At 48.1% G+C, this 22,977-nt stretch overlaps 1 protein-coding gene across 1 annotated transcript; it reads left to right on the top strand.

Annotated features, from left to right (window-relative positions):
• Window positions 1–1,617: 1,617 nt before the first annotated feature.
• RMI2 (RecQ mediated genome instability 2) lies at window positions 1,618–22,088 on the top strand. The gene is made up of 2 exons (XM_040441185.1): window positions 1,618–1,933; window positions 21,745–22,088. Exons 1-2 carry the CDS (start codon window positions 1,639–1,641, stop codon window positions 21,897–21,899), a joined length of 450 nt encoding a protein of 149 aa, XP_040297119.1. The 5' UTR covers window positions 1,618–1,638; the 3' UTR covers window positions 21,900–22,088.
• Window positions 22,089–22,977: the final 889 nt, after the last annotated feature.

The following is a 22,977-nucleotide window of genomic DNA, read 5'->3' as shown; positions in this document are numbered from 1 at the left end:
ACCAGTCAAGCTGCGGTTTTGTGTCCGGTCATAAAAACAGAAAAAAACGGATCCGCTACTGAAAACAATGTAAGTAAACGGTGACGGATCAGTTTTTTAAGAGACTAAAAAAACGGATCCGTAAATCATTGAGGGCTCATGCATACGGCCCTGGCCTGTATTGTGGTCCGCAAACAGCGGGTCCACAATATGCAGAAACTGGCCGTGTGCTCACCGTATCACAGATGCAGACCCATTCACTTGAATGGGTCCGCAATCTGGCGGTGCGGAACGGAGGCAGGGAACCCCACGGAAACACTACGGAGTGCTTCCGTGGGGTTTCTGTCCACGCATTTGCACCGCAAAAAAATATAGAACTCTATTTTTTTGCAGTGTAGACGGATCACGGACCCATTCAAGTTGAATGGGTCTGGATCCGTCGCGGCAGCCGCACGGATGGTGCCTGTGCATTGGGGACCGCAAACAGCATCCTAACGGAACGGATGCGTGCTGATGTGCAAAATCAAAATGGATCTGTTTAATTTCGGTATTGAGATCCTCTGCCGGATCTCAATACCGGAATTAACAACGCAAGTGTAAAAGTACTTGTCTCTTGTTAGTGCGGCCGCCATTTTGGTGTAGACTGAGTTTCTTCATATGCCTAGTACAACTAATTTTTAGGGTACGTTCACACAGTTTTTTATGTGCTGAAACTGCTCGCATTTCTTCTTGTTTTTTTTTTTTCATCCTGCCCATCTCAATAGGAACTTTGGGCGCGGATTGCGCAGCCAGAGGTAAACAGTGAGAAGGTCATGGCGCTGCTGGAGCGCCGCAACCTTCTCACTGTTTACCGCTGGCCCAGTGACGTCACGACTTGTATCACTGGCCTGGGCGGGGCTAAGCTCTGTTCACTTGAATGGAGCTTAGCCCCGCCCAGGCCAGTTACACTAGTCGTGACGTCACTGGGAGTGTGGTAAACCGTGAGAAGGCCGCGGCGCAGCTGGAGCGCCGCTGCCTTCTCAAACAGCTGATCGGTGGGGGTCCCAGGTGTCACCGTGTCGGACCCCCGCCGATCAATCCAGAGGATAGATCATCAGTTTAAACAAAGTGCAGAACCCCTTTAATCCTCAGATAAGCCCTTTAAGGGTATGTTCACACAGAGTTCTTTCCATGCGTATTTTAGTGTGGATTCCATGCCCAAAAACACACCAAAATGCTTGCAATTCCTCTCCACACAATTAAATGGGGAAATCGCTTGGTAATGGTTATGTTATGGAACTTTCTTTTTAATTTATTTGCGATTTAAAAACCATGGAATGTGCACGAAAGACATGTCAAGAACGGACACGCCACTTTTTCAGTGGTGTCCATTCTTGACGTGGCTTTCATGCTGCACAATCCGTGCCCAAAGTTCCTATTGAGATGGGCAGGATGAAAAAAAACAAGAACCAAAAAACAAGAAGAAATGCGAGCAGTTTCAGCACATAAAAAACTGTGTGAACGTACCCTAAAAAGTTGTACTAGGCATATGGAGAACTTCAGTCTACACCAAAATGGCGGCCGCACTAACAAGAGACAAGTACATGGAAGCAGTGTGAGCTCTTGTGAGTCCTCCTGAATACGGCGCGGTTATTTGAAGCGGCGCTACTAGGACTACACATGGCGGACGTGACTATGGTCCAGTCAGGGGGCGCGCAGTTCAGCTCTCCCCCGGTGAAGATGCTGGCGGCCCAGCTGAAGCAGTGTAAGAAGCGCCCGGGGGCGCCGCCCTCCTTCTGGCTGGAGAGGCCTGCTGGTGGCGGGCAGCTGGAGGTCAGCGTGGTGTGGATGCAGGGCAGTGTCGTCCATGTGCGGCCTGAGCGTGGGACTACCCTGCGCCTGACTGACGACACCCACACCTTCACTGTGTGCGGGGCCGAGAGGGTGCCCAAGGGGCAGCCGTGCCTGGAGCAAGGTATGCTGACGTCTGCCATTATGTCCCGTAACCCGCAGCGTGAAAGGGAACTACTACACCCATTCTCCGCGCCGTAGAGGAGCACATACCGTTATAGCATGCCAGTTATAAGCTCCTTTCTTAATTCCAAGCATGAGGGCAAAGTGCAAACCCTGTGTGCCAGCTTCCCCCAGACCCTTGTGCTAGCGCTAGCTGCCCACTGTGTGTCACTTGCAGGTGACCCTCCATGTCACTGTGCCCTCCTTGATGACGTGCAAGTTACAGGTGCCCCCGAGTCCTCATGCCTGCTGCAGGTGCCTCCCTCTGTAGCGATGCCTGCCGCAGGTGCCTCCCTCTGTAGCGATGCCTGCCGCAGGTGCCTCTCTCTCTGTAGCGATGCCTGCCGCAGGTGCCTCTCTCTCTGTAGCGATGCCTGCCGCAGGTGCCTCTCTCTCTGTAGCGATGCCTGCCGCAGGTGCCTCTCTCTCTGTAGCGATGCCTGCCGCAGGTGCCTCTCTCTCTGTAGCGATGCCTGCCGCAGGTGCCTCTCTCTCTGTAGCGATGCCTGCCGCAGGTGCCTCTCTCTCTGTAGCGATGCCTGCCGCAGGTGCCTCTCTCTCTGTAGCGATGCCTGCCGCAGGTGCCCCTCTCTCTGTAGCGATGCCTGCTGCAGGTGCCCCTCTCTCTGTAGCGATGCCTGCCGCAGGTGCCTCTCTCTCTGTAGCGATGCCTGCCGCAGGTGCCTCTCGGTGCCTCCCTCTGTAGCGATGCCTGCCGCAGGTGCCTCTCTCTCTGTAGCGATGCCTGCCGCAGGTGCCTCTCTCTCTGTAGCGATGCCTGCCGCAGGTGCCTCTCTCTCGGTGCCTCCCTCTGTAGCGATGCCTGCCGCAGGTGCCTCTCTCTCTGTAGCGATGCCTGCCGCAGGTGCCTCTCTCTCTGTAGCGATGCCTGCCGCAGGTGCCTCTCTCTCTGTAGCGATGCCTGCCGCAGGTGCCTCTCTCTCTGTAGCGATGCCTGCCGCAGGTGCCTCTCTCTCTGTAGCGATGCCTGCCGCAGGTGCCTCTCTCTCTGTAGCGATGCCTGCCGCAGGTGCCTCTCTCTCTGTAGCGATGCCTGCCGCAGGTGCCTCTCTCTCTGTAGCGATGCCTGCCGCAGGTGCCTCTCTCTCTGTAGCGATGCCTGCCGCAGGTGCCTCTCTCTCTGTAGCGATGCCTGCCGCAGGTGCCTCTCTCTCTGTAGCGATGCCTGCCGCAGGTGCCTCTCTCTCTGTAGCGATGCCTGCCGCAGGTGCCTCTCTCTCTGTAGCGATGCCTGCCGCAGGTGCCTCTCTCTCTGTAGCGATGCCTGCCGCAGGTGCCTCTCTCTCTGTAGCGATGCCTGCCGCAGGTGCCTCTCTCTCTGTAGCGATGCCTGCCGCAGGTGCCTCTCTCTCTGTAGCGATGCCTGCCGCAGGTGCCTCTCTCTCTGTAGCGATGCCTGCCGCAGGTGCCTCTCTCTCTGTAGCGATGCCTGCCGCAGGTGCCTCTCTCTCTGTAGCGATGCCTGCCGCAGGTGCCTCTCTCTCTGTAGCGATGCCTGCCGCAGGTGCCTCTCTCTCTGTAGCGATGCCTGCCGCAGGTGCCTCTCTCTCTGTAGCGATGCCTGCCGCAGGTGCCTCTCTCTCTGTAGCGATGCCTGCCGCAGGTGCCTCTACCCTTTATCTTTGTGTGCCAGCTGCAGAAGCGTCCATTATTCTTCTGTTTAAAGGGCATCTGTCAGCAGTTTTGTACCTATGAGACTGTCTGACCTGTTACTTGTGCACTTGGCAGCTGAAGACTTCTGTGGGTCCCATGTTCATATGTGCCCGCATTACTGAGAAATATGATGTTATAATATATGCAAATGAGCCTCTAGGAGCAACGGGGGTGTTACCATTACACCTATAGGCTCTGCTCTCTCTAAAACTGCCTAATCCCTCTGCACTTTGACAGGGGTGATGATGTTTTCACTGCCTGCCCCTGTCAATGAAAGAGTAGAGCCTCTAGGCGGAACGGCAACGCCCCCGTTGCTCCTAGAGGCTAATTTGCATATATTATAGCACAATTTTTCTCAGCAATGTGGACACATATGAACATGGGACCAACACAGACGCCTTCAGCTGCCAAGTGCACATGTAACAGATCAGCCAGTGTCATAGGTACAGAACTGCTGACAGATGCCCTAGGGAGTGGAAATTGGTGTCTCAGATTCTCAGTCTGACGTACAAGATCCTCTTACCTTATGTCACATCCTGAGAGGTAAGATAATCTGCAGGAGGAGAAGCGGTGGACGCATGCCTGAGGCTCCGTGGTAAAGACTTACCGCTAAAAAGAGAAGCGTTACATCATGGTAACTGCTGGGAATGGCGGCGCGTCCTGTAGTGAGCAGCGACCTCTATCAGAATATTTATAGATCCACGGAGTGTGATTCTTGGGGTCACTGGTGATGACGGCAAATAAAACCAACTGAGGGTGGATTTACCATCTAGTTGTAAAATAATGAGTGACAGAGCCTGAGATACTCGCCCTCCCGCAGAGCTGTAGTCGTAGTCCCATCTGCCTGAGCCCACTTCCCCCCTCCTCCCATATACATCAGTCCTGTAATAGACATGCATCATTCCCTGTGTAATGAGCTGGGCAGGCCCCAAAGATGTCTGTCCCCACTCTCTTCTTCATGGAGTGACCTCCCAGATGAGGCTTCTTTCACATGTGCGTTAAAGCTATCTGGCAGAGGAACAGCCTGCCGGAGTCCATTGTATCCGCCACAGTCTGATGGGCGGCACACCGCCAGGCCCCCATTGGCTATAATGTCAGTTTTCGGCTATGCTGGATACTGAGAGCTCTAGCAGGCTCTTCCTTTGCTGTAACAGCTTGCCAGATAGGTTTATTGCTTATGTGAAACTAGCCTAAAGGCTCTTTACACTGCTCAATGGAGTAGACAATTGTCAGGAAGGAATCTTTTCTTCGCGGCAATCGCCTGCTCGTCAGTGGAGGAGACTGCTGCTATTACATGCAGTGATCTCCTCTACAGTATGGAGCGATCACTAATGCCATTGCTTGTCCCCCTACAGACTCGTTGTCCAGCAGCAGAGTACGATTAGATGGCGTGATCTGCCGTAGGCAAACCATGATTTAGGTGTCTGCGCGTACAGTCCTATTAGCTGATGAACGAGCGGAACGTTTACACCGCCATATAATCACTAACAAGTGTTCCTATGAACGCGGCTGATCAGCCAGTGTAAAAGAGCCTTTAGATGTTCTGGAGATGTCCTACATTTCCGCTCATGCACGCGGCCGTTGCACGGCTGTGCCCGTATTGCGCCCTGCAAACAGTGGTTCCACAATATACGGGCCCAGGACGTTTTTGCACTGCATCACTAAATGGGTCTGCAAGCCGGAAGGTGCAGTGCGGAAAGGAGGCACAGATCACTACGGAGTGCTTCCCTGGGGTTTTTTCTCCGTTCCTCTGCACCGCAAAAAAATAGAACTTGTTTGTTTAGTTTTTTTGTGTGTTGCGAACGGATCACAGACCTATTCAAGTTGAACGGGTCTGCAGAAACTGCACGGAGGTTGCCAAATTTGCAGTCCCCAGTGCATGCAGCGGTCGTGTGCATGAGCCCTACGGCTGCCATACACATTACATAGCGATCTCATCCAACAGTCGTTGCTCCCCATACACACTCGCCTGAGTTTGCATGTGTTCTTGATGGGGAAAGGGGAATAAGCTGCTAAGAATGAAAGGATCAGGCATGTTGAAGTCCAACAACCCAATCCGTACCTCTGCGGCCCGATACACGTTATTTGGTGGGTTTGTCCTGCCAAATTCAGTGGGTTTGAGTTATTCAGAAAAATAGATCTGTATGGCACCATCTGCTGTGTTTTTTTGTTTTTTGTTGTTTTTTTTTTTTTAGGCCTCATGCACACGGACGTTTTTTTTTTTGCGGTCCGCAAAACCGATTTCCGTTATTCTGTAATCCGTGACCGTTTTTTCGTCCGTGGGTCTTCCTTGATTTTTGGAGGATCCACGGACATGAAAAAAGTCATTTTGGTGTCCGCCTGGCCGTGCGGAGCCAAACGGATCCGTCCTGACTTACAATGCCAGTCAATGGGGACGGATCCGTTTGACGTTGACACAATATGGTGCAATTGCAAACAGATCCGTCCCCCATTGACTTTTAATGTAAAGTCAGGAGTCCCTATTATACCATCGGATCTGAGTTTTCTTCAATCCGATGGTATATTTTAACTTGAAGCGTCCCCATCACCATGGGAACACCTCTGTTAGAATATACCATCGGATTTGAGTTAGATCGTGAAACTCAGATCCGACAGTATATTCTAACACGGAGGCGTTCCCATAGTGATGGGGACGCTTCAAGTTAGAATATCCTACGAACTGTGTACATGACTGCTGCCTGGCAGCACCCGATCTCTTACAGGGGAGCACCCGATCTCTTACAGGGGGCTGTGATCCGCACAATTAACCCCTGGGTTAATCACCTGAGGAGTTAATTGTGCGTATCATAGCCCCCTGTAAGAGATCAGGTGCTGCCAGGCAGGAGGGGGCACCCCCCCTCCCTCCCCAGTTTTAAATTCATTGGTGGCCAGTGGTCCCCCCCTCCCTCCCCTGTATTACTGTACATTCATTGGTGGCCAGTGGGCCCCCCTCCCTCCCCTGTATTACTGTACATTCATTGGTGGCCAGTGGGCTCCCCCTCCTAATTAAACTACTTAGCAATTTTTAGAAGCATTATACTTGCCTGCGAGCTGCGATTTCTGTGACCGGCCGGGCGCTCCTCCTACTGGTAAGTGAAAGGTCTGTGCGGCGCATTGCTTATAGCACAGACCTGTCACTTACCAGTAGGAGGAGCGCCCGGCCGGTCACAGACATCGCAGCTCGCAGGTAAGTATAATGCTTCTAAAACTTGCTAAGTAACCATGGCAACCAGGACTGCAGTAGCGTCCTGGTTGCCATGGTTACCGATCGGCACCCCCGCGATTAAACTGGGATTCCAATCGGAACTCTCCACTGCCACCAATGATAGGGGGGGGGGGGGGATTTTAACTGGCCACCAATGAATGTACAGTAATACAGGGGAGGGAGGGGGGGACCACTGGCCACCAATGAATTTAAAACTGGGGAGGGGGGGTGCCCCCTCCTGCCTGGCAGCACCCGATCTCTTACAGGGGGCTATGATACGCACAATTAACCCGCTCAGGTGCGGCACCTGAGGGGTTAATTGTGCGGATCACAGCCCCCTGTAAGAGATCGGGTGCTGCCAGTCAGCAGGGGGCAGTCATGTACACAATTCGTAGTATATTCTATCTTGAAGCGTCCCCATCACTATGGGAACACCTCTGTGTTAGAATATACTGTTGGATCTGAGTTTTCACGAAGTGAAAACTCAGCTCTGAAAAAGCTTTTATGCAGACGGATCTGCGGATCCGTCTGTGTGAAAGTAGCCTACGGACGCGGATGCCAATCTTGTGTGCATACGTGTTTTTTCATGGACTCATTGACTTGAATGGGTCTGTGAACCGTTGTCCGTCAAAATAGGACAGGTCATATTTTTTGGACGGACAGGAAACACGGATCACGGCCGCGGATGAACAACGGTGCATTTTCCAAGTTTTCAGCGGACCCATTGAAAGTCAATGGGTCCGCAGAAAATCACGGAAACGGAACAACGGCCACGGATGCACACAACAGTCGTGTGCATGAGGCCTAAGGCTGAGTTCACATTGGTGTTCAGCGTTTCTGTTCTGTTCTGCTCTGTTATAGGAGCAGGAGGACGGATTCCGCACATAACTGAGCCTACGGGCCCCATACACTATAATGGGACCTGTTAGGCTTCCACTCAGAGGAAGATTTTTGAAGCGGAGACAAAATTAGTCCATGTCTGGAGGGTCCTGCAATCGCCTCCATCATCTTCAATACCATAGTATTCAGCGGGAGCCAAAAACAAGACTGAAAGTCCCTGTGATGGAAACTGGAGAAAATACCAAATTTCCCTCTGTAGATTTCTGACCCGTGTTGCAGTGGTTTCAGTAAATTATCATAATGACTGCGACAAGTGCGGGGGCGTAGGGTTAAATCCAGCAATTTCCCGCTAAAGAGTTAGGCCCCTTTCACACGGGCGAGTATTCCGCACGGTTGCAATGCGTGAGTTGAACGCATTGCACCCGCAATGAATCCTCACCCATTAATTTCTATGGGGCTGTGCTCACGAGCGGTGATTTTCACGCATCACTTGTGCGTTGCGTGAAAATCGCAGCATGCTCCTCTTTGTGAGTTTTTCACGTAACGCAGGCCCCATAGAAATGAATGGGGTTGCGTGAAAATCGCAAGCAAGTGCGGATGCGGTGCGATTTTCACGCACGGTTGCTAGGTGACGAAGGGATGGGGACCCGATCATTATTCTTTTCCCTTATAACATGGTTATAAGGGAAAATAATAGCATTCTGAATACAAAATGCCTAGTACAATAGGGCTGGAGGGGTTAAAAAAATAAATAAAAAATAATTTAACTCGCCTTAATCCACTTGATCGCGCAGCCCGGAATCTCTTCTGTCTTCTTCTTTGCTGTGTGCAGGAAAAGGACCTGTGGTGACGTCACTCTGGTCATCACATGGTCTGTCACATGATCTTTTATCATGGTGATGGATCATGTGATGACCGGAGTGACGTCACCACAGGTCCTTTTCCTGCACACAGCAAAGAAGAAGACAGAAGAGATGCCGGGCTGCGCGATCAAGTGGATTAAGGTGAGTTAAATTATTTTTTTATTTTTTTTAACCCCTCCAGCCCCATTGTACTAAGCATTCTGTATTCAGAATGCTATTATTTTCCCTTTATAACCATGTTATGCTGTATGGGCGCACAGCAGGTCTCTAGAGGCAAAGTGCAAAAACAGTTTTTTGCAGGCCTGAATAAACACATGGATTTTAGGTGCCATGTCGCATTAAAAAAAATTCTGAGGTCCCCAGAAATAAAAAACCCCAAGAAGTGACCCTTCTTTAAAAAGTGCACCCCCGTATGAACACTTTAAGGGGTGGAAAGGGCACGGATGTCTCAGAAAAAAAATATGTAGTGGTTGTTGGAAAGTGGATATACAAGCGAGGTGGACTAAATCAGAGATATAAAGTGGAAATATTACAGGGAGCATAAAGGATGGAATTAAATTAATACTCCATGGATGAGTGGTAGATTCTGGATGAGGGCAGGTTTCGTAGTGGTAAATGGTGTCTTTCTTTATCCCCCTTTTAGAACACACCCTGCATCTTTTTTGGGTCCGTCCCTTCCTTGCTGTCTGGGGGACTTGACCTGGAAAATGTTGCCCTGGTACAACACGGGCACTGTACCTTCCTGAAGTACTGGGACCCTTCACGGCCTGGGTTTGAAATATTAGGGCCTTGATTACTACCTCTTGGAACTGAAGGAAAGTTCCTCTGTGCCCTGCAGAATGAAATAGCACGTGCACATTGCCATCTGTACAATGTATACGGCAAGCTTTTTGTACCACACTTTTGTTTTTAGTGTGGCGCTGTAGGGCTTCATAAGTTGATCTGCAAGATCCATCCCTCCCATGTGCCTGTTGTAGTCCAGGATGCAAGCTGGTTTTGGGACAGTGGTTGTGGTACCTCGTACAGGGACAGGGGGCGTTAGTGTGAATGGTAGTCAGTACAAGGACGTCCCTCTTGTACTTGACCACTAGCATAGTCTCATTGCGGAGAGCCCTACTTTCCCCCATTCTTAGTGGTTGCCCTACCAGGATTCTTGGGAGGCCTCTCAGATTTTTGCACACTGCCGCAAGCCACAGCAGCCCTGGCAGTTAGGGACCTGAATAGGGGTATGCTGGTATAATAGTTATCCACATAGAGGTGGTAACCCTTATCGCAGTGGGTGCAGTAAGTCCCACACAATCTTCCCACTAACTCCTAGGATGGGGGGGAATTCTGGGGGTTCTATCCAGGAATCTCTTCCGTCATAAACGTGGAATTTGTGGGTGTACCCGGAGCTACTCTCACAAAGTGTGTATAACTTTATGCCATACCTCGCCCATTTGCTAGGCAAAAGAACAAACCACGTCCCACGGCGCGAATTACCGTCAGCCAGTCACCAGGATCAAGAAGGAATCTTTTATTGCAGCGATACAACGCGTTTCGGGGAATCACTCCCCTTCATCAGGTACAAAAAAAGCTGCACCTTTTTGTACCTGATGAAGGGGAGTGATTCCCCGAAACGCGTTGTATCGCTGCAATAAAAGATTCCTTCTTGATCCTGGTGACTGGCTGACGGTAATTCGCGCCGTGGGACGTGGTTTGTTCTTTTGCATCATCATCTTCTTGGGGGCTCCAGGCTTCTCCTTTTGAAGATTTCTTGTGGTCCCGTGGCTGCAGACCGCCATATCCAGACGTCCAGGCTTGTTTGAAAATACCTGCAATAGTGTTGTGCCTACATTTGCACAACCACACAAGGTGAGCCTTACCATCTTTCTCCGTATATTACTATACACTCACAGAATTACCCTATGGTGCGCCCATCTGTTTTGTTACAGATTTTAAAAAACTAGCCTGCTATATTACATTTGCTAGGCAGGTACTGGTGGAATCTAATCCTCCCTTTGAACAGTAATAGGGACTTATATACACTGACATTTTTATCGGGGTTGTACACCTTGGCAAACCTGGTGCTGAAGTGGTCAATGACAGGCCTAACTGAACAGACTGTCAATGTTGGGTCATTTTGGGGTGGGCACTGTGCATTGTCGTAGTGTAGATATTTCCGAATTGAATCCAATCGATTCCGGGTCATGGTCTGATTGTAAATTGGAGTCTGGTAGAAAATGTCCGAACTCCAATATTGGCAAATTGGTGTTTTTTTTTTTTTTTTTTTTTTGTTTTTTACAACGCCCATATGCACCACAAGTCCACAAAATGTAATCATCTCTGCTCCACTTACTGGGGTCCAACCTAGGGGTCTAGTATATGGCGAAGTAGGGTTCTGGGAAATAAATAGCTGGACTTATAAATTTGTTTGGGTCACCATCAAATTTATAAAATCTTCTGAGAAAAAGATTTTGAAAAAATCTATTTCTGTGAAGCCCGTGCAGTCAATTGGGATTCCACAGTTTCCCACAAACTCTGGAATTTGGGGCTGATCATCAGGGTGGGGTCACTCTGGGGGGCTGCCTCCTCTGCTTCCCTGGGGCGCCTTCTAGAGGGTCCCTCATCAGCGGATGATGATGATGAGGGGGTAGAGGAAAGTGGCATCATTTTCTCCCTCACTGGCTGACTCCGTATCTGATGCAAGGATGGCGTATACACGTTGGGATGGACGGGCCATTTTTATTTTATTGGGGTGTTGTGTGAAACGTGTAAACCTTTATTTAGTGTGGGTTGTGTGTAGTGTTTTCACACGTGAAGGGGCTTGTAATAAGTTTGAAATTAAGGGACAGGGACGGAGGGTGGTTTATGGATTTGGAACCGCTGCAAGGGAAAGAAAAAATCTGTGCAGCTATTCCAGATGTTCTTCCTTCTTTTCAGCAGGAAAGGGGTTAAATCGCTGTGGTGTGCACCACAAGTCCCAGCAAGCCAACTACAGCACAGAGAAGTACAGAACCTCTGCACACAGTCACCAGCTAGAATGGCCGCATTCAGGGAAGTTTTGCCTCTTCCTGTGCAGCTATAGCGCTGCCATTGGCTGGAGCGTTGTTCCAGCCAATAGCAGCGCTGGCAGGGGACTCAAAACACTGGTGTCCCCTGCCTCACCTTGGAGGTGACTGTGACAAACTGCCATTTGCCACTGGGCATTATAGAAAACTTATGGCTAGCCTCCTGCCCTACGACTATGGCCCCGTGACATATTACCCTTCAAGAACGGTGTAACAGAACTATGCCGCATGTCTGGACTGTTAATAGGACCGAACGCGGTCAGCGGTGTATACTAAAGATTCTGTGGAACTAAAATCGGATGCGCAAATACACGAACACTGCTGACCCTTACCTTCTTCCATACTGAACTTTCAGCTCCAGAGACTAAGTCCCGTTCGAAGATGGGACTTAGTAATTTTTCTGCATGAAATTAACCGACCGCACAGCCCAAATCTATGGAACTGTTTTGGGCAGGAAATTGTGCTTGCGGTCGGTCATAAAGGACTTCCACTTAACTTTTGATCCGCTGGAGGGATTTGTGTGATTTTTGGAAGTGTTTATGTTTGAAGTATGCTGAGTTTAAATATGTATTTTTTATGGAGATGGAATGTATGGTTTTAAAGTTACAGTGTATGTTTAAAAACTGTATTTTTACTGTCTGATAGTTATGTTAATCCATAATTATATCACAGACAGAAGGGAGGATTTTGTGTATTTGGGTGGTGATTCCTGCCCTGTTGTTCCCACATGTGTATTGGTGATTTCCCTTTGTCCTGAGAGATAATTGAATTGCTCTTCGGGTGTCTCCGGGGCAGAGAGGAGGAAACCATGATGCATTGTGGGGATGTGTTGTATCCTGAGTGCTAGGTGTCTGTCCTGTATCACAGTCCTCCTTCTGGTCCCCTAGGGGCGTGTACACCAGATGGGGACCTGCATAAATACGGGCGGGTAGCCCTCAATAAACAGTTCAGTTCATGTTTTTCTAACCCTTCAAAACGCAGCCTTGTCTCGTTATTGGAGGGAATTGCTGTATCACGCTGGGGATTGCTATGCTCTGCATATTCCCTGGAGGAGAGATCTTTCCCACACGGTCCTGAATGCTGGAGGTTCATTCAGGGTGGAAGAAAGACGGCGCGGCTCCAGTTAAGCTACGGCGGTTGTGGAGTCTGCGGTGGTTGTGGTGTCCAGTGCGGTGCTTGTGGTCCTCGGCGCAAGCTAGGAAGCGTCCATTAACGGAAGGGGATCCGTTACAGTGACCGGTACTGACTTGTTCAGCACCTGCCACCTCCTCCCGACCCTCCCTGATGCCTCTAACAGCTTCCTCCGCTGCGATGTGCCGATCATTGATCGGCCAATCGCAGTGCTTGGAACTGAAAGTGGGTGGTGCCTGCCGGTAAGAGCTGGCATGGTGCCGTGACTCCCCACCCCCCCCCCCCTTCCCCAGAGCTCCGCGCATGTACGGTGCTGGGCGTTAAGGGGTTTCCAGGAATTCATAATGATTACCTATCCTCAGGATAGGTAATCATTATCACATCAGCAAGGGTCCAAGTCCTGGCACCACCACCAGTCAGCTGTTTCAGGGAACTCTTGAGTGCAGCCGACTCCAGGCAGCTTTCAAAAGCACAGCGCCGTACATTGTATAGTGGCAGTGCTTGGTATTGCAGCTCAGCCTCATTCACTTCAGGGCATATGCACACAAATGTAACGGGTCTGCAATCTGGAAGATACGGACCGGAAGGCCATGGAAGTACTACCAAGCGGTTCCGTGGCATTTCGGTCCGTGCCTCCACTCCACCCAAAAATAAAACATAATTATTTATTTTTATTTTTTGCGTTGCAGACGGATCCCTGACCCATTCAAGTTGAATGGGTCTGTATCCATCAGCGCAGGCCACACGTACAGTGCCTGTGCATTGGGGACCGCAATTTGCAGTCCCCAATGCACAGGCGGCGCACATTCGTGTGCATGAGCCCTCAATGGGGCTGAGCTGTAACAAGGCCATGTGACCGATGTACGGTGACGTCACCTGGCCTAGGAAGAGGCCGTGCCAATCACCGAGCACCGGCCTCTTCTAATAGCTGATTGGCGGAGTCCTGGGAGTCGGATCCCCACTTATCTGATATTGATGACCTATCGAGAGGATAGACCTTTAGTATCAAAATCTCGGAAAACCCTTTTAAAGTGTGGAGCTGCTGCAAAGATAGGGTTAATATTTTTGTGCGTTTTCTATAGTTTTGTGTCACTTGTTTTCTTAACCTCATCCGTGGAGTACAGCAGTATGGAAGATAACTATACGCTTTTTTTTTTTTTTAACCTCTTATAACGATCTGGTTTTCGCTTTCTGTTTCTGTACACCAGGCTTTGGCCTTGATGAGCTGTTTGGAAACCATGAATTCCATGTGTTACACAGAATTTACATCCTTTTATAAGAAGACGAGGCAATTCCAGGAAAGCATCCGTTTCACACTGTGTGTATATATATCATGTGTCTCTTGTTTATAGTTCTGTGTATGTACTCGTGTCGGGTTCCTATTGCTGGCCCTTCTTATAAAGAGGAATTTGGACATTTATGGCCTCCTCCTCCAGGCAGTGAATAATGAAGGATTTGCTGCACATGTATGCGGCTCTCTCCAGTCACTTCTATGGGAGTTATGGAAACAGCTGAGCAGTAGTTTCCAGTAAAGGAGTACGATGTGAGTTATTTTCTGTAACTGGTATTATATTTTGTTGTCCATATTTAAATTGCAGAATGCCTTAAAGGGAACCTGTCACCGCGATTTTGTGTATAGAGCTGAGGACATGGGTTGCTAGATGGCCGCTAGCACATCCGCAATATCCAGTCCCCACAGCTCTGTGTGCTTTTATTGTGTATAAAAACAGATTTGATACATCTGCAAATTAACCTGAGATGAGTCAGAGCTTGAAAATATGACTCTTCTCTGGTCACACAAGTAAGATATGACTCTTTTATGTTAATTTGCATATGTATCAAATCGTCTTGTTTACACAATAAAAGCACACAGAGCTATGGGGACTGGGTATTGTGGATGTGCTAGTGGCCATCTAGCAACCCATGTCCTCAGCTCTGTACCCAAAATCCAGGTGACAGGTTCCCTTTAACTGCCTGCCCTTGTAGGTCATACAACCGGCCATTTTACTAGGAATCTGACGTCCATGTGCGTTTCATATTTTGCAGAACGGAACAGCTGGCCCCTAATAGAACAGTCCTGTACTTGTCCATAATGCGGACAATAATAGGACATGTTCTATTTTTTTGCGGAATGAACATCCGGAAACTGAATGCTGTTTTTTTTTCCGTCCCCATTGAAATAAATAATTCTGCATATGGGCCGCAAAAAAAACGGACACAGAAACAAAATATGTTCGTGTGCATGAGCCCTGATTCATGCAAAGTCTGTAAGAAAAAGAATTGCTTGTGAAATACTGCAGAATGGTGGCTCAGTGGTTAGCACTGGTGCCTTGCAGCGCTGGGGTCCTAGGTTTGAATCCAAGGACAACATCTGCATGAAGTTTGTATGTTCTCCCCGTGTTTGTGTGGGTTTCCTCCAGGTACTCTGGTTTCCTCCCATGCTACAAAGACATACTAAATTGGTCATCAGTATCTGACAACCGGGACCCCTGCTGACCAGCTGTTTGAGAAGACAGGGGCGCTCGCAGTAGGCGCTCCTGCGTTACATGGCCTAGGTACAGCTCGGCTCTATTGACGTGAATGGGGCTGGGCTGCGACACCAAGCACTGCCACTGTACAATGTACATGTACACCTGTGCTTGGCGAGCTGAAAGAAGGCAGCAGTGCTACTGCGCGCGCTGGTGCCTTCTCAAACAGCTGATTGGCGGGGGTCACGGGTATCGGACTCCCAACATTCAGATATTGATAACCTATTCAGAGGATAGATCATCAGTAAAACAAATGTTTGGAAAACCCCTTTAACATAGTAACATAGTACATAAGGCTGAAAAAAGCCATTTGTCCATCCAGTTCGGCCTGTCATCCTGCAAGTTGATCCAGAGGAAGGCAAAAAAAAACTGTGAGGTAGAAGCCAATTTTCCCCACTTTAGGGGATTAAAAAATTCCTTCCCGACTCCAATCAGAATAACTCCCTGTTAACGACCCCTCTAGTAGCTATAGGCTGTCATATTATTACACTCCAGAAATACATCCAGGCCCCTCTTGAATTCCTTTATTGTACTCACCATCACCGCCTCCTCAGGCAGAGAGTTCCATAGTCTCACTGCTCTTACCGTAAAGAATCCTCTTCTATGTTTGTGTACAAACCTTCTTTCCTCCAGACGCAGAGGATGTCCCCTCGTCACAGTCTCGGGGATAAATAGATGATGGGAGAGATCTCTGTACTGACCCCTGATATATTTATACATAGTAATTAGATCTCCCCTCAGTCGTCTTTTTTTCTAAAGTGAATAACCCTAATTTTGATAATCTTTCAGGGTACTGTAGTTGCCCTCCTCTGGACCCTCTCCAGCTCTGCTATGTCTGCCTTGTTCACAGGAGCCCAGAACTGTTCACAGTACTCCATTTGTGGTCTGACTAGCGATTTGTAAAGTGGTAGGACTATGTTCTTATCACGGGCATCTTTTCCCTTTTGATGCAACCCATTATCTTATTGGCCTTGGCAGCAGCTGCCTCACACTGGTTTTTGCAGCTTAGTTTGCTGTTTATTAAAATTCCTAGATGCTTTTCCATGTCAGTGTTACCGATTGTTTTACCATTTAGTATGTACGGGTGACTTGCATTATTCCTTCCCATGTGCATAACTTTACATTTGTCAGTGTTAAACTTCATCTGCCACTTATCTGCCCAAACCTCCAATCTATCCATATCCCTCTGTAGTAGTATACTGTCCTCTTCAGTGTAAATTACTTTACACCGTTTAGTGTCATCTGCGAAAATTGATAGTTTACTATGCAAGCCTTCTACAAGATCATTAATAAATATATTGAAAAGAATAGGGCCCAATACTGACCCCTGTATGTTTAATCATACATATATTTATTTTCTATCAATCTAAGGCCCTTATTTAACAAAATGGGTGATGAGCAGGGTGTTCTAGTTGTGATAGATACCGTATTTTTCGCCCTATAAGACGCACCGGCCCAAAAGACGCACCTAGGTTTTTGGGGAGGAAAATAAGAAAATATTTTTAACCAAAGGTGTGCTGTGTGTTTGGTGGGTTTGGAACTAATGGTGGTCTGTGGATGGCACTATTACTGGGGATCTGTGGATGACAGACATTGTTATGGGGGGGGAGCTGTGGATGACAGACATTGTTATGGGGGGGGATCTGTGGATGACGGACATTGTTATGGGGGGGGGGATCTGTGGATGACGGACACTGTTATGGGGGGGATCTGTGGATGACGGACACTGTTATGGGGGGGGGGATCTGTGGATGACGGACACTGTTATGGGGGGGGGATCTGTGGATGACGGACACTGTTATGGGGGGGGGATCTGTGGATGACGGACACTGTTATGGGGGGGGGGTCTGTGGATGACGGACACTGTTATGGGGGGGGGATCTGTGGATGACGGACACTGTTATGGGGGGGGGATCTGTGGATGACGGACACTGTTATGGGGGGGGGATCTGTGGATGACGGACACTGTTATGGGGGGGGGATCTGTGGATGACGGACACTGTTATGGGGGGGGGATCTGTGGATGACGGACACTGTTATGGGGGGGGGATCTGTGGATGACGGACACTGTTATGGGGGGGGGATCTGTGGATGACGGACACTGTTATGGGGGGGGGATCTGTGGATGACGGACACTGTTATGGGGGGGGGATCTGTGGATGACGGACACTGTTATGGGGGGGGGATCTGTGGATGACGGACACTGTTATGGGGGGGGGATCTGTGGATGACGGACACTGTTATGGGGGGGGATCTGTGGATGACGGACACTGTTATGGGGGGGGGATCTGTGGATGACGGACACTGTTATGGGGGGGGGATCTGTGGATGACGGACACTGTTATGGGGGGGATCTGTGGCTGGCTCTGTTACAGATGGGGGGGATCTGTGGCTGGCTCTGTTATATATGTGCCATCCACAGCCCCCCCCCCCCCCAGCCCATAACAGTGCCATCCACAGACCCCCCCCCCCCCCCCCCCCCCCGGCCCATAACAGTGCCAGCCACAGACCCCCCCGGCCCATAACAGTGCCATCCACAGACCCCCCCCCCCCCCCCCATGATGTAAGGTAATATTTGGAGTTGGGGGACATGTTTAATAATTCAATTAATTGAATAAGACATCTTTATATTAGTATACCGGAGCGGCGGGGCTATACTACACTGACTGCACCGCCCCGCCGCTATTGCCGGCCCCCAGCTCCTCCTCCCAGTCCCTCCCCGAGTCCCCGCTCGCTCCTACTTCGCAGCTTGCGATGTAAAACTGCAAGCATTCTCCCCATAAGACGCTGGGGCATTTCTCCCTCATTTTGGGGGGAGAAAAGGTGCGTCTTATGGGGCGAAAAATACGGTAATCAGTTCTCGCCACTCCTGTGTTCTCTCCTGTCCTTACACTTTAAGCAGTGTGTTCTAGTGGTGGTAGAATCAGTTCTCACCACTCCTGTGTAGGGTTGTTGTAAAAAAGTATTGGGATACTCTATACCATTCGATACCACACGAAAAAAATAAAACGCAATAAAAGCCACGTGCATTCCGCATTTTATGGAACATCCAGCCCATAGGGGGACAAGGTGACTTAAAAAAAATATATATATATTTTATGGCGTTCACCGCATAGGAGATTTTTTTTTTTTTTAAGTTTCGACTTTTCGGACGTGGCAATATGTAATATTTTTTTGGTTTATATATTTTATATGTAAAATTGGGAAAGGGGGTGATTTAATATTTTGGGATGTGTTGTATTTATTTTTTTACAGTTTATTTAATAACTATTTCCCCCCTTAGGGGCAAGAACCTGGGATCTTTTAATCCCTTGTCTATTCACGCTAATAGAGCTCTATTAGGGTGAATAGGATCTCACACTGGTCCTGCTGCCCTGGGCTTTGTGCTTATGGCAGCTTCAGTAGCATCCTGGCTGCCATGGTAACTGATCGGAGCCACAGGATTACACTGCTGGGGCTCTGGTCAGAAGCTGACACTGCTCCACCAATGAGAGGAGGTGAGGGGACTCTGTGGCCACTGCCACCAATGATTTTAATACTGGGGAGGGGGGGTTAATTGCTGCGGATCGCAGCGCTTTGTCAGAGGCAGGGTGCCGGCAATGTGTTTCTTCCACCGCCTGCATTTGTATTGTATTAAACGTTAATTATGATTAGTGGCGCAGTTGCCACGGCCCCTCCCCTCTCTCCTCTCATTGGGGGCAGCAGCACAGGGGAGGGAGACACTGCTTCCTTCTTCCCTGTGCTGCTGAGGGAACCTGGAGTGCACTGAGAGCAGCGTGATCCATATTCTCTGATACTGGGCTGTGCAGTAGCACAGCACAGTATCAATTAAAAGACAAATCCCGGTATCGTATCGATACCAGGCTAAAAGTGTTGATTGGGTATCGAAAGTTCGATACCCGAAACAACCTTACTCCTGTTTTCTCTCCTGTCCTTACACTATAAGCAGTGATGATCATTGTGTTCTAGCGGTGGTAATCAGTTCCCACCTCTCCTGTGTTCTCTCCTGTCCCTTATACTATAACTAGTGATTAGCAGGGCGTTCTAGTACCTCTCCTGTTCTCTCCTGTCCCTTATACTATAAGCAGGGTGTTCTAGTGGTGATAATCAGTTCTCGTCTGTCCCTTATACTCAGTATCTTCATGCTGCTCCAAGGCTCATGCCTGCATTCATGTTAGAAAAGGAAGACCATATTAACAGAGTTGTCTGGGAATAAAGAACTTTTCGCAGTACGCTAGTCTGCTACTTACTAGCTCTCTGCCACTCAAGTCCTGTTCACTGGCTCTCATTTGTCTTATCTTTCAGTGTGCAGCTTGCTTAATTCCTCCCCAGCATGTGCTCTACTGCAGCAAATGACTAGAATCACCAGTGATGTCTCTTCTGGGCTGCAGCGAAGCAGATGATCATGTCGGAGAAATAAAGAAGCCACGGATCAGAAGATAAGACACACCGGAGCCAGCACGCAGGACCAGAGCTGCAGGGAGAAGGTATGTATGATTCCTTCTATAGCAGAGGCAGGCTACGAAAAGTTACTTATTCGTAGACAACCCCTTTAAGGCAAGCACTGAATATAGCAGCTGTGCTTTTTACATGTTTCCTTTATTCCCTTTTAGACTTGCACAAGATTCTCTGCATTTCCAGGATATATATATATATATATATATATTGCAGCAGCACAGTCAGACGTTGTGCAATTCCTCACAGAGGCCGGCCCCTCCTCCAAGATATATACTTAACAAAATGATGAGGCAGCGCTTCCAGCTTTAAGGTGACAGGGTGAAGACCCCAATAGACTTTAATCCGGCAACGTTTCGGCCTGCTCAATGAGGCCTTTATCAAGCTTGATAAAGGCCTCATTGAGCAGGCCGAAACGTTGCCGGATTAAAGTCTATTGGGGTCTTCACCCTGTCACCTTAAAGCTGGAAGTGCTGCCTCATCATTTTGTTAAGTATATATATATATCTATCCTTTTTCTGAGGACAGATTTCTTAAATATACACGTGTAAGAGTTTTCCAGCTATTAAATGCCCAGTACATTATTTTTTTACTTACAAGAATTTAGAAAATGTCAGGAATTTTAGAAGTTGTATTCCAATAAATATTTATGTTCTATCTAAGTAGCCTTGTTACTTACATGATGGCGACAAAAATCCTAATGTTACCATTTTACTACAGAAAATGTATTAAATTATTGGCAATTTATGAAGGAGTCTGAGTCCTAACTTTGGCTAAGGGTACTTTCACACTAGCGTTTTTCTTTTCCGGTGTTGAGTTCCGTCACAGGAGCTCAATACCGGAAAAAAAACATTTTATCCTAATGCATTCTGAATGGAGAGCATTCCGTTCAGGATGCATCAGTTCAGTCCCTCTTACGTTTTTTGGCTGGAGAAAATACTGCAGCATGCTGCAGTTTTCTCTCCAGCCAAAAATCCTGAACACTTGCCGGAATGTCGGATCCGTCATTCATTTCCATTGAAATGTATTAGTGCCGGATCCGGCAAAACGGATCCAGTTTTCCGATCTGTGCATGCGCAGACCTATAAAAATGCAAAAAAATAAATACCAGATCAGTTTTTCCGGATGGCACCGGAGAGACGGATCCGGAATTTCAATGCATTTGTCAGACGTTTCCGCATCCTCTGCCGGAATCCGCTGCCGCAAGTGTGAAAGTACTTTAACTGTCCCCACAGCCCTGCTTTAATGGGTGTATTGGGGCCGCATCAGTGACCAAAGCAGTGCATGTCACAATTGTTTTTCCACCGACCCATGGTCAGAGGAAAAACATGGATGTGTTTAAAATCAGTGGATACATGTAATGTGTGAATAAGGCCTAAGAAGCATCCTCTCAGAACTATATGCTTACACCACACCTTTTCCTCTCCCTCCATGTTGATCCATGAGCGTTAGGGACAATATGGTGGTGCACTTTGACTATAGGCCCATTGTAGGGACTGTGTCTGCCTGTCATACTGGGTAAGTGTATGCTACATTTTTATTATTTTTCCTGCATGTACATATACCACATGGATAGATTTGTTTCACAAAGAGAACCTATGGGCATTATATTAAACTATCTGATTATATAGTGGGATCCATTACAGCTTTCAGTCCGCGTTGTACTTTGAGAAATCCACCTGACCTGCAGTATACCTCTGATGTAGGCTTAAAACGAGGAGTGAACAGAGTCTTATATGTGCACATTTATAATTTTTTTTTTTTAACTGGCTGATGACTTTTTCTTTGGTAGGATCAAAGGGTATAACTGATTACCCTAGGTCAGGGAAAATCCTCGGAAATTTGTGCCTAGAAATTCGCTACTGGTTCCCGTTCATGGTTTGTCCATAATTGGTCCTGTTGTCAGCCAAAAAAAAATCATATTACCCCTAAACTGCATACCCTTCATTCGCAGTATTTTGTCCAATCTTTAATTACGGATCTACCCAATGATTTTTTTATTTTATTTTTTTTCCTCCCTTTTCTAGGAAAGTACGTGATGGTGATGGGTACTGTATTATCCTGCAGCCCCGAGCCCATTCTTCGTGCTGTGAAGATCAGTGACCTCTCAGAAAATCCTGTCCACCGTTCTATGTGGAAATACGAAGTGGAGGATCTACATATGAATGTTAGATACAGCTAATAGTGGAATAGTGACTTTAAAATGACTGCGCTTGAGGCCGTGTTGTAGGAAACATGGTTTTCTGTGCCTTTTTGGAGGAATAACTTTGTTGGCGCTGAGTTTTATCAGCGTGTATAGCGTTTGCACTTTATGTAATTACTGTATATGTCATGTTTTGTAAACTGTGAATAAACAATGTAACTTTGTATACCTCTGGCACATTTCACATGTATGACTTACTGGAGAGCCAGGTCAGGTTTTTTACTGTACTCCAAAGCAATATTTGGAGTACAGTAATTGTGGTGATAAGATGCCGTTTTTCTGCTGGAAACCGCTGCAATCTTCTGGTCTGAAAACAAGCAGAGGACTCTGAGCGCATTTTACTAAAAGGTCTTGATGGTGCAGTTGTGTGGATGCAACATGTACTGGTCTGTGTGTACTTTCTGTGTTATCTGCTCACTAATCGTCACGTCTCACTAATATCTGAATCTTCACAGGACCTTTGTAGCCACGTCCCCTCAGAAGCTGACATGATCTTATTTTCTATGTGAGGAACCAAACCAGTAACTCCAGCTTCTGATTGTGACTGTCAGTCAGGGATCACTGAGGCTGGTTTATTGGATTTTGTACATTGTGTCCAGAGGTCGCAATAACGCCTGTACAAGCGTCATCGTGTAGATGCCTTTACAGGCAATTTTATTCTTTACAAAAAGTCTGAGTATTTCTACACATGGGGCTTTCTTTGAAATAGCAGCTGATCATGCAGACAACCTGACTAAATCTGCTGAGATGTAGGCCAGAAAATTTGAGGCCTGTTTAAGCATGGACAATGAAGCCAAAATCTCTTCCCTTGGGGTTCCTGCTGCAAGATGATTGAGCCATACTGATAGGGATCTGGCGGTACAGGTGGATGCAATGTTTGGTCTGAACATAGCTGTATTTACTTCCCAAGCCTTATTTTAGTAAGCTCTCACACTTCTTGTCCATCTGATCACTAAGTAATCCTATGTCCTCAAACTGGAGAGAGGATTTTTTTGGATATCCGAGCCACTGGAGCATCAATCTTTGGAGTTGTATCCCAAAGATTTGAATCAGAGTC

Source organism: Bufo bufo, chromosome 7, assembly GCF_905171765.1.
Source record: "Bufo bufo chromosome 7, aBufBuf1.1, whole genome shotgun sequence".
NCBI lineage: Eukaryota > Metazoa > Chordata > Amphibia > Anura > Bufonidae > Bufo > Bufo bufo.
This window is presented reverse-complemented; position numbering and strand designations above follow the sequence as displayed.